General features: G+C 40.5%; 1 protein-coding gene across 2 annotated transcripts in view; it reads right to left on the reverse strand.

The window, feature by feature from the left end:
- Positions 1-913: 913 nt before the first annotated feature.
- The window catches only part of LOC138003617 (fibrillin-1-like), a 19,913-nt gene continuing 8,784 nt past the window's right edge, over positions 914-12,042 (reverse strand). The window contains exons 5-10 of one of the 2 annotated variants that reach the window (XM_068849787.1): positions 11,914-12,033; positions 10,160-10,279; positions 9,310-9,429; positions 9,061-9,180; positions 6,402-6,632; positions 914-3,356 (exon numbers count right to left, since the gene is read on the reverse strand). In XM_068849787.1, coding sequence (XP_068705888.1) covers positions 3,040-3,356; positions 6,402-6,632; positions 9,061-9,180; positions 9,310-9,429; positions 10,160-10,279; positions 11,914-12,033 — 1,028 coding nt within the window. In that variant the 3' untranslated portion in view covers positions 914-3,039. The remainder of the gene's footprint in view (positions 3,357-6,401; positions 6,633-9,060; positions 9,181-9,309; positions 9,430-10,159; positions 10,280-11,913; positions 12,034-12,042) is intronic. The other variant, XM_068849788.1, reaches the window with a different exon arrangement.

Consider the following 12,042-nt stretch of genomic DNA (forward strand, 5'->3'; position numbering starts at 1 on the left):
TACCTCTTTGGACAACCGCTGACCAAAGTCATACTAGTGAGATTAAGCATGCGCGTTTTTTAGACGCGGAAGGAAAGTGGTCTCTCACAGATTTTTAAACTTATCGTCTCTAATAGGGAAAAGATACTTAGCGATATAAATGTTGTTGTGCGAAGACAAGTTAAAAGGGAAAACAGCTCACTTCCGGTTTCCCAAACACACCACTAGCACTCGTCAGGTACAGCCGACAGATGGGTGGGGAGGAGTGTGTCGGTGAGGATTTTGAATTTTATTGCAATAAAATATGTCAAATTTAGACTTCCTTCACTCTAAACCTGCATTAAATTTGCATTCCGACTGATAGACCGAAACACGATATCACACATTGGTGTATACTCACTCAGTGATTTTGGTGTTTCAAGCAATCTGATTGGTTTGATACACTGAATCCAAGAAACTTTGCACTGCGTTCACTTCTGTCTTGTTGAAGCATCGCAGTTTCCTTCAGACTGCAAACAAGCCCACCATAAAATCCTATATATGTATGTTGCTTTCTTGTCCTAACTAAGCAAGACAAGGCTGGCCCTGTATTCACTGCTCCGATTGTGTGGTCTCGAAATAAACACTATCCTCACTGAAAATTGAGATCAAACTGCCTGCAGGCGACAGTGGAGTTGTTATACGCAATATAACCTAATTCCAATATCATATCACCACAGAGCCAATTACTATGCGAGAAATTTGTTACCCAGATATCGTCGCGATAGGCTGCGGCTGTCACCTGCTGATCAGTGCGGAATATTCCAAGATGACAGCCAGAATTGTCGAATTTAAATTTCTTATTGTCATTTGTTTCCGCAGGTCACCTTTATGTCAGCTGCATCGTCTTAGAAAGACTGACAAAAATGAAAAGAATGCAAAGGAATTTTTTGAAACGCTAGTGATTTATTATCGATAGCAGCCTTTTGTTCCACTTTTTTTTAAGTTTTATTTTTTACAAACAAATTACGTGCATTACAAACTTTTCTTATAAATCTACAAACACTATTACTAGTTCCGCTTATCCTAGTTGGGCAATCACTGAAAAGCTGATATACTAGGATGTTTATATATTAGGTTTCTATAATACCAATGTATTACTATATACCAAATACTCATGATCAAATACTGACTATGCTTCTGCCAGCTAACAAACCGTACTAAATATATACTATCGCTAACATGATTCATTTATACAACAAAAGGCATTAACTAAAGTTCAGTCCTCTTTTTGCTCCACTGGATAGTGCCAGGAGCCTATGACTATACGAGCATACAAATTCATTGTATTTGCGAAAGGCGTTTTTACAGACCGAGTTATTTTTAGAATGATTTCCCAGCGAAATCTGACCTTTCCAGCCAATCCCAAGCCTTGCATAAAAAATAAGTACCCACGGAATTGAGCATTATCACCCGTAAAAGCCAAACTATATAAGAATTCGTCTAAAAGTGCCTTGATCTGATCTGTGAAAATGCCGTTACATAGACGTTAAATAGACCTAGTATTGGAGTAGTAGCTAGGCTCCTGGTAATGTAGAGCAAAGAGGGAGTACTGCCTAAATTTAACTTTACGAGTTTCCCGTTGAAAAAAATAAAGAAATAAATGAATAACTACAGATTTTACTACCAGGGCAAGTACGATACCAGACAGACATTTTCCCGTAAAATGAAACATTTAAGAACAGTTCGTGTTGCCCAGTCGTGTCAAATAGGAAATGTGTCGCAACTTTTACGATGGCGTCATTTGACTACAATTACCAGAATTCAGTTTGTTCTCCTTTTTTTACTTAAATTCGGTATACCCAGGGGTAAAAATAACAAAAGCTCTAATTAGTATGAGACAAGCAAAACCTGAAGGATTCTGGTGCTTTTAGTCAAATGGCGTCATCATGCAAATATCCTATTCCACATCATATGCGGGAGGAGTCTGCAAAGCGAGGACTGGTGACCAGCAACAAGATTGTTTAGTTTCTTCAATTTTCTCGTTCCCAGTGTACACCTATTTTCGCTCCAAATTAAACGGCGATTCCTTCCGTCAGCACTGAATAAAAAATACTTCTAACCACTTCAGAAAGAAGTGCACTTGAAGTGAGTCGAGACCACTGCTGATCTCGAAAAAGGCTGGATCGAGCATCTATTGTTTCATGCGAAGCAGAACAAACTATCAAAAGTGAGAGGAAAACAATGTGGCATTGTTGTAAAAACCACTTTCAAAGTTTTTGCCTCTTTATATCGAAAGAGGTTCCGCTTTTACCCATAATTTCACTGTGTATACAAATCTTTAGCGCAAAAAGTGGCCAAGATGCACCGCGGGAGTGAAGACAATGGGCTGTTCGATCGATCCAGTCTCTTCTAGAGATCAGTGGACATGACTGCTTATAAGAGCCCACAGTTCGCCGACAAGCCGACGGTTACAGAAAGAGTGCTGTCTGATTTAATATAACATGAAAACAGCTTCAGATGATCACATGACAATAGGGAGCTTAAGCAACGACAACGGCGACTGGCAACGAGAACGTCATCTCAAAATACAAATTCTTGGGTTTCACTCACGTGAACAACAGCCATGTTTTTCAACGAAAACAAAAAAAAGATGTTAGCATAATAATAGCTTTCAATTCCCGGAGGATTTGATCGGGACACCAACATGGCGGCTGTGACGTCATGTGAAACCCAAGAATTCATTTTAATCACTTCGTGACTATTTCAAGCTTCCTAATATAACAAGTGGTAGTTCTTCAAAAATTACACTGGTCGGAACGGCACTTAATTTAGGGGAGAAAATGAAAATTTATCCTCAAGTGCTGACGTCCTTCATTAAACCTCAAACGTTGTTGTTTTGCTGACGACGGCAAATAAATGGACAAAAATGAAAAGATGCACGTGCAGAGCGTGCAGAGCCATTGGTTTTGCTCTCTAAATATGCAAATTTGTGATGGTCTTGTTGCCGTCGCCGTTGTCGTTGCTTAAGCTCCCTTATAGCAAAGAACCACGTACTTCTGTGCATGCTCTTTAATTAATTCACAGAAGAAAAAACACCTCCACCTCATCTTCTTTAAATTTTGAAGCTCCGGCAAGAAGAGTTGACTTGTTCTGAACCCCTGTTGGGACAATGTAGTTGTCTCCAAAATTTGTGAATAAACTGTTCCAAATCCACGTATGCCTATCAATTAGGATGTCATTTTGTCCAAACGTAGGGCCAGCAAATTTATGATTACGTATCGCTTTGGAAGGATTTTTTACATTGCTTTTGAAGGGCGGCAGTTCTTCGGCGTTTCGTAGCGAGAAAATAAACGCCTTTTCTGTGGCACCGAATTGATAACCGTTTTGTGGCGATTCTGAAAAAAGGAAAAATGATTCCTTGTACTTAAAAATGGATCAAAAAGAAATAGCGTATTTAAACACAGGTAACTCAGGCTCACTGTGTGTGCCATATAGGTACACAATGTAAATAATTTAATATAGCAGACATATGAGGCGAAGTTTAGGTCTGGAAATTTGCAAGAAAATGGAAATAAAAATCGATGAAACTTACCATGCGGTGAGCTGTTGTTGTCTTTAATACGTACACGAAGTTTCGGGAAAAATGGTCCCCGTTCACCTTCCTTCATAGTGTAGTGACAAGGTAGGAGACGGGAGCCAGCGTATGGACTCTGTTTTTAGCAATTTGGGACTCCCCTCCCTCCAGAACTTATTATACTCGTCACCAGGCGTCCCAAGTTCAGTGCCATTTTGAATTGGACACGTTGCGAGGACAACGGTTTCTGGCCGCCATTTTAGCAGGTTAACTTACAAGTTCTACGGAGTCTGGTGGCTTCGCGTTGCTACCTGGAGATGCTTCAGTGGATTCATGGTTTAGAGAAATTCATGTTCCACGAGGCTGGCGTGTTTATTTAGCGACTGGATTCGATTTTCGCGAAAACCTCGTGCTTGTTTTCGGTCGATCGGAGTCCCGACGCTGGCGTCCGTCTCCTGCCTTGTCACTATACTATGAAGGAAGGTGAACGGGGACCATTTTTCCCGAAACTTCGTGTACGTATTAAAGACAACAACAGCTCACTACATGATAAGTTTTATCGATTTTGTATTTCCATTTTCTAGCAGAAGGTCTTATCGCCAGGAACCCATGACCGGGAGCCGACAATTCCCATACTGGGCCTATGTCACGGCATTTTTACAGACCGATCTATTTTTAGACTACCTTCTCCGAAAAAAAACTAAGACAGTTCCGTTTCGGTGACCCTATGACGTCAGGTTAGTTTCTTGTATTAGGCCTTATTCACGATGGCCGCCATGTTGGTTTTCAAATTGTCATGTAAATTAGCCATATGTTATGCTGGGGGGCAAACATTGGAAAAAAAGCAAATTGCTGAAAATCGGCTCGTCGAAATATTGAAATAACATTGCAAAAACTCCATTTTAGTATTTAGAGCTAAGTACCTTTTGTAATAATTTTATATCTTTTGATTGCCTTTGACATTTTGACTTTCTACTTAGTTATCTGCTCATTTTTCACTAAAGAAAAACGTCGAAGTAACTTGTGTAATGATTGTATTTTACTGCTTAAGTGATAAACATTCAATGAACGTGAAACAAATCATCTATGTAGCTAAGACGTTCGTTATAACTTCTCAAACTTGTGTTGTTTGCCCCCTCAGAAGTGTGTAGCAAATCCAACATGGCGGCTACCGTGAATTAGGTCTATTAGTCATCGGGCTCCTGTGGGAGTTCCATTTGCGTGAAATTCAATCTAAAAATAAGTCGGTCTGTGAAAACGCCGTAACACGAATACAAAAGATTTGTAGGCTCTGGGTCATGGGTTCCTGTTATCGCCTAATGATGAATTAAAGAAGAAGCTTCTTCTAAAAAACATACCCAATTAAGACTTAAGTGAACAAACCATACCCTATTTCAGACCAAAATGTTCAAGATCGATACACTATTTCAGACCAAGACGGATAAAAATCACACACTTTGGGGCCGCACATACCTATATAGCCCATATAAGGGAGCACACCCCCGCGATGGGGGGAGGGGGGGGGTTATTGTAGTAAACAGGATCACGATTGAGGGACACGTGATGATGTTTAAATGTCCTTGCATATTATTTGGTTTGAATGGGATTTTCTCCTATTATCTCTAAGATACAGGTGCAGTACTGCACAAATTTGACCTTCAAAAAGAAGAAAGCCCATATTTTTGTCTTCCATTTATTACAATAGTCTCTTCATATCCACCCCATCCGTGAATTTATTACGAGCGCTCATAATGACAAGCCCCCAATTGGCTTGATAGATCAATTTGTGGAGCGCTGTACCGGTATCGCAGAGGTGATGGATTCAAAACCAGTTCAAGATTTTATTTTGTTAGCGTTTCCTTTCATTCCTGTCGAAGTAACTCTCATAGCGGAGCAACATTGGTAAGAAAATATGGCAACCCATCTGTGCGAGAAAATTTGGTTTTGGTCACCATACGACCGTACGTACGTCCAACCCTCCATGTATGCTCAGTATCACGTGACCATATCGCCGGCTCAAGTTTATAGCTCATCGAGGCGGCCATGTTTACAGTTTACAGCAGGGCGCCCTGGTTTACAGCGTACATCTTTGAAATTGGACATCCATGTTATAGTCAATTGACACCTGTCAAAACAAGGTGTCCACTGACCAGTATCACGTCACCATATCGAGGTCAGCTTTTTAATTGACCACTGACCAGATACTGGGTTTCGATTGGTTCGCAGGCTCAAGCCAGGTTAACTTATTGTAAGAACAAATGACCCGGGATCTCCGTTTTTAGGCCTGGCTAAATCTATATATTATATGAAGTCTCTTCGTATTAACTGCGTCTAACCTCGTTCCCAGAATTTTTCGCAACGCCCTTGCCCCTGTGAGCGAGGTTGCACATCGTTCACGATATTAAGAGCTCACAAAACGTTCAGTTACCAGTTGCCTTGGCTTGATAGCTCCATTGCAATACTCTGGACGGGGATTATAAATCAAGTTCCACGCCGCGTTTTAAAGATTATGTACTTATTGAGTGGGAGGGCCGGACGGGAAATTTGGCCCGAGGTCATCGCGTACGGACCGAGCGCAAATTTCCGTGCACCATGACCTCGGGCCACATATTTTAAATTTCCTGTCTGGCCCGGGCTTAACTCAGTTAATAAGCATTTTACCATATGGGATCTTTACAATATTTATGAGAGAAGATGACCTTTGAAAAAAAGTTACAAATTTGCACCGAAAATTTATCTATGTTGTTGCTCTTCGATGTTTAGAAGCGACGAAATCCTTTAAAATCGCGTGCATACAATAAAACAAGAAATTTATCGCAGTAACGTAAAACCGTGATTTAAAGATAGCTGAACATTGAATACCCACCCCAAGGGATATCTGTGAATCCTCCAAACACGAAATCGTTTTTCTTGACAATTGTAACCGTGTTGCTTTTTCCATCGCAATTACTGTGAAACCTGTAATCATAAGTTCCATGGGTCGAACTTCTGTAACAGAGTTCCCATCGGGAGTCATCTCCAATGACAGGCGACAGAAACATTGCAAGATGGTGCAGATAAAATCCATCACTGGATAATATCACTGAATTCATCATAGCTGGCAAGTAATTTGAAAAGAAATTAAGTTATATGAGTAAATATTTGCAAGGATCGTTAAATGAGATGGTACAGCGCCCAGGACCGTGTATGGAAACTTGTGGCATTCTTTAGAGAGCATGAGTGGAGAGAACACATTCGCCATATATGGTTCTCTTCCAATGATAATTTTTTTCAATATAAATTTAGCTCGTGCAGATGATGCGCGGTTACTTTAAGGCCGGGACACACTAGGTGATAAGTCGCTGCGACACGTCGCGGGGATTAGTCGCCGCAACAATTCGCCTCGAGCGACACCGCTAATTTCATGAAAATCATTGTCGCTGCGGCAGAATCTTGACGCTGCGATCAGTCGCACGAATTCAAACCAGTTTGAATTCGTGCGACTTATCGCAGCGACAAAATTAGCGAAAGCAGCGTTGTCGCATCGTGTGTACACTTGTGGTCTGTCTTCTGTGATGTATCATGATAGGGAGGGTAAATGCTCGGAGAAATTAGCTACAAGCTACTTTAAAAATCCGAGGGTAAATAAAAATATATGATCTATAATGATATGATTCTGACAACAAGTCGCTGCGACAAAATGTAAATGAACCAATGGGAGAACGTCATATGGTCTTCCATATTGAATTAGAAAGCTAGTTCACATTCCCTCATACGAGATCATTATGTGTGCACCAAAAAGGCGTCCTGTCGCAGCTACTTGTTTTGCAAGTAGTACACACGGAGCGACTTGTCGCAAAGACATGTCGCTGCGACTTGTCGCCTAGTGTGTCCCGGCCTTTAAGAAGACACCTAATTGGTTATCATTGGCTGCGCGACCATGGGGACGAGAGTTAATCTCGTTCCCAGAGCTCCCACGGTCATTTCCAATGACAGAGTGACATCTGGGTACGAGATTAGACGAAACCAAAATAACTTTTACAGCATGGCGCGAGGCTTAAAACAGATTGTAAAGAAATATTATCATGCAGCATGGGGATGTGCTCTGTCTCCTCGTCATCTCTTGTTCCTTGCTATTACTGGCTTAGTTTTGATGAAATTACCTTTTCTCGAGAAAAATTCCGGTCCGGTTCGCATGAGGGCCGATCAGTTTAATTCCAAGGTTTTAATCATTACGTAATGGGTGAATTCATAGTACCTTATTACACGAAATTATCGTGACATGTTTATATCGCGATTTTGATACTTCCCTTCCAGTTGATACACCCTTATTCCTGTCTTCTCCCATCCTTTCAAGACATAAATCTCCCCCCCCCCCTCCCTCCCTGTGCACTGCTAAAAAAGTTGCATGTATTTGTTACAGTTAAATTTAATTTCAAACTAGGTTAAAATTGAAAGTAGGAAACATCTGCAAGGAACATTGTAAAGGAAGGGTGGGGTACGATAGAAGTACTGGAGAGATCAGGGTGGAATAGGTGAGTAGAAGGGAGAAAATGATGTCTTGTTGTTTTTTAGATTCCCTAAAAAATCCAAGCCCCTGTTTTTTAACTACACCCCCACAAAAAGAAAAATCCATTTTTTAGACAGTTGATTAAAACCTGAACCACTCAAAAAATTTGAACTGGTTTGAAAAAAAAAGAACTGGTTTAAAAAAATTCAAGCCAAAAACAAAATTAAACCACAACAGATCCACTTGTCTACAACAACTTTAACTTCTGTAGTCTCACATGCACAGAAAAAGGCTTCTTCTATCACTCGTCCTCTTTTTCTTTTACCACTTCCTACTTACAGGACACAATTCCACAAACACTACTACCGTTTGAATTAAGGCTGTTTATACAGTTTTTCTTTTTTTTCTAGAAGTTTCTAAATCAACTCTATTTTTGTACATTACAACATATCTATTTTTGGTATCGCTGACTAATGTTGACTGACCAGTATGACTCTAAAAAAGTTCTGGCATGTAGAATAAAATTAGAATACTCTGAAAAATTCTGCGGAGTTTCTAACTCCATGACACTAAGGTAAAGTTTTGCCGAATAACAGCGTTGAACAGCATTTGGGCTAATTGTTGTGGAGTATTTTTAAATACCATCGTGAAAACTTGTAAAGCAAATATCTGTTTACTGGTTTTGATCGGAGTCAACGCCGTTAACAACAGTTTTAAATGTGGACAACCATTCTAACCATATGGTTGGGTCACGGAATATGGACTTAAGACTTCGGAATTCAACTGGACATTGACCAAGCTATTGTAGCAAAAAAAATCAATGAAATACTGTGAATTTAAAAGAAAATCGACTAAAATTCCTTTAAACAAAGTGTAGACTATCCGTAGCCTCTTGTTCCAAGCGATACAACATGGCGACGACCACAAGGTCGACGGGTGCCAAAATATCACGTGATTAATGGGCAAGCAAGGCGTGCAAAACAAAACTGTCTACATCAGTCGCGATTGTACCCTCAATCATTAGACTGGACTTTACCTGAGCAGTTTGTTCCGTCTCCTCCATATCCTTTTTTGCAAGTGCAATTGTAAGATCCTATGGTATTTGTACATATGGCATTCACGTGACAGTTGTTTTCAGATAAACACTCGTCAATGTCTAGAAACAAATGAACATAACAAATGGACTTTCAAACAAAACACGACACCAATGTCGTTGTGTGCGAAAACTTCACGCGACTAACGGGTCAGTTGCGATTGTATCCTCAATCATTAGACTGAACTTTACCTGAGCAGCTTCTTCCGTCTCCTCCATGTCCTTCTTTGCAAGTGCAATTGTAAGATGCTATGGTATTCGTACATGTGGCATTCACGTGACAGTTGTTTTGAGATGAGCACTCGTCAATGTCTGGAACCAAAGGAACAGAAAAAACCGAACTTGAGTTTTTCACTTTCAAACAAAGCAACATGGCGACGACAACAAGGTTTGTGTCTGCGAAAACATCACTTGTCTAACGTTCACTCAAGGAGTGCAAAAGAAAACTGTCAGCATCAGTCGTAATAATACCATATTTAGACTGGACTTTACCTGGGCAACCTCCTCCGTCTCCTCCATATCCTTTTTTGCAAGTGCAATTCTCAGGGTCGGCCTGGGGGGGAGGGGGGGGGGTTGTGGGGGAGGGTGTAGCGGTATACCAGTTTACCTGAAAAAAAATCGCCAAAATACCCAAAAATACCCAAAATTCATCCAAATATACTCAAAATTAATGGAAGCATTGTATTCAAAGAAAGTGATATACCGAATACCCGTATTTAAGCTGCAATATACCGTATACCCGATTTAAAAAGCTCCTGTATACCGTATAACCTAAAACCCTGGCCGACCCTGAATTGTAAGATCCTATAGTATTGTGACAGGTGGCATTCACGTGACAGTTGTTTTCAGATAAACACTCTTCAATGTCTGGAACCAAATGAACATAACAAAGGGAACTCGAGGACTGCACTTTTAAACAAAACACGACAACAAGGTCGGTGTGTGCGAAAACATCACGTGACTAACGGGCACGCAAGGCGTGCAAAACAAAACTGTAAGCATCACTCCCGATAATACCTTCGTTACACCTTTTTGACTTTACCTGAGCAGTTTCTTCCGTCTCCTCCATATCCTTCTTTGCAAGTGCAATTGTAAGATCCTTTGGTATTCGCACATGTGGCATTCACGTGACACTCGTTTTCAGACGAACACTCGTTGATGTCTGGAACAAGTTAAAGATCGGGAAAAATCAATAGTTAGTTGTTCGAGCTCTTTCAGTGAGAGTGCGTCTTTCATCGTTCCTGTCTCGATCTTGCAGTAAAAACTATCTACTACCGATCTCGCTGTTAATTAGATTTCTGTCGGCGCTCATGATGGAGATGGAATTAGATTAAAATATCTGTTAACATGAAAAGCATGCCATGCTTTTTGTCGGTAATATCCGGGAACTTTTATTTGCGAATTAAGTATTATACACAAGCAACCCAACAACTGAGATCAGTCATTACTGTGCATACGTAACCCGCGCCCGCAGTGCGCGCGGCAGTCAAAACTGTGCTACTCTGTCAATCATTTGCCCTTTCACTGGAAACGGTGCATTTCTGTACGTAAAAGACGTTGTTAGCGATCTGCCCTGTCGAAAGGACGCCATCAAAGTCTTTTGCACAAGTAAATACATTATCAATACAGTTTTGTCGTCTTCTTACACTTTATTCCAAAATACTCGACTGAATTCGTCTTAAATTAGTAAGAAAAAGTGCAAATAACAGCCAACGCACAACAGCTGATGTTCAAATCGCCGCTTGCAGGCAACCCAGTTTTGGCGCCAATGTTTTTTGGCAAAAAAGTTGCCACAAAATCTTTTCAATGCTTTCCTGGCGCTTTAATTGCGAACAATTGACGTGACGTCGGATAGCACAGTGTTTCCAGCTCACTGAATTCTGTTTGGTAAATTTAAATTTCAGCAGCTCTCGTCGTATGCAAGGATCTTAAAATTGCTATGAAAAATCCTATATCGATCGTATTTCTGAAAGAAGCTGTCAATTGTCTGCAAGTTGCTGTAGATTAAATTCGCCTGGTAGAGACGTTTTCAACTAAAATCCCTTTGTTTTGGACCAGGTCGTCCCAAATGTGTATGTTTTGGACAAGATTAAGTGAATGATTCAAATACGATTAGAGGCTAGATATGAAGCTATTCAACTTTAAAATGACACGCCGTTCGATTCTTTGGCATCCGTCAAATTACTCTCGTAGCTACGTGGCTGAAACCAATTAACAGAATTTTTCGTAAGGCTCAAACTGTTAGATGGGATCTTAACGTTTGGGTCAATTTATGCTAGAGACGCGTCATCTGCATAATGGCTTGTCATTATAATTCACATTTGTCCAGGTTCAACTAGACATTTTGGTGTCCAGGTTCCGAGGCTGCTGATTGTTGTAGAGTATTTTTAAATACCATCGTGGAAACTTGTAAAGCAAATATCTGTTTACTGGTTTTGATCGGAGTCAACGCCGTTAACAACAGTTTTAAATGTGAACAACCATTCTAACCACATGGTTGAGTCACGGAATATGGACTTTGGACTTTGCACTTCGGAATTGAACTGGACATTGATTAAGCTATTGTAACAAAAAAAAATTAATGAAATACTGTGAATTAAAAAAAAATCGACTAAAATTCCTTCAAACAAAGTGTAAACTACCCGTAGCCTCTTGTTCCAAGCGATACAACATGGCGACGACCACAAGGTCGACGGGTGCCAAAATATCACGTGACTAATGGGCAAGCAAGGCGTGCAAAACAAAACTGTCTGCATCAGTCGCGATTGTACCCTCAATCATTAGACTGGACTTTACCTGAGCAGTTTCTTCCGTCTCCTCCATATCCCTTTTTGCAAGTGCAATTATAAGATCCTATGATATTTTTACAGGTGGCATTCACGTGACAGTTGTTTTCAGATGAACACTCGTCAATGTCTGGAACCA

The sequence above is a fragment of the Montipora foliosa genome, chromosome 5, assembly GCF_036669935.1.
Source record: "Montipora foliosa isolate CH-2021 chromosome 5, ASM3666993v2, whole genome shotgun sequence".
NCBI classification, from domain to species: Eukaryota; Metazoa; Cnidaria; class Anthozoa; order Scleractinia; family Acroporidae; genus Montipora; species Montipora foliosa.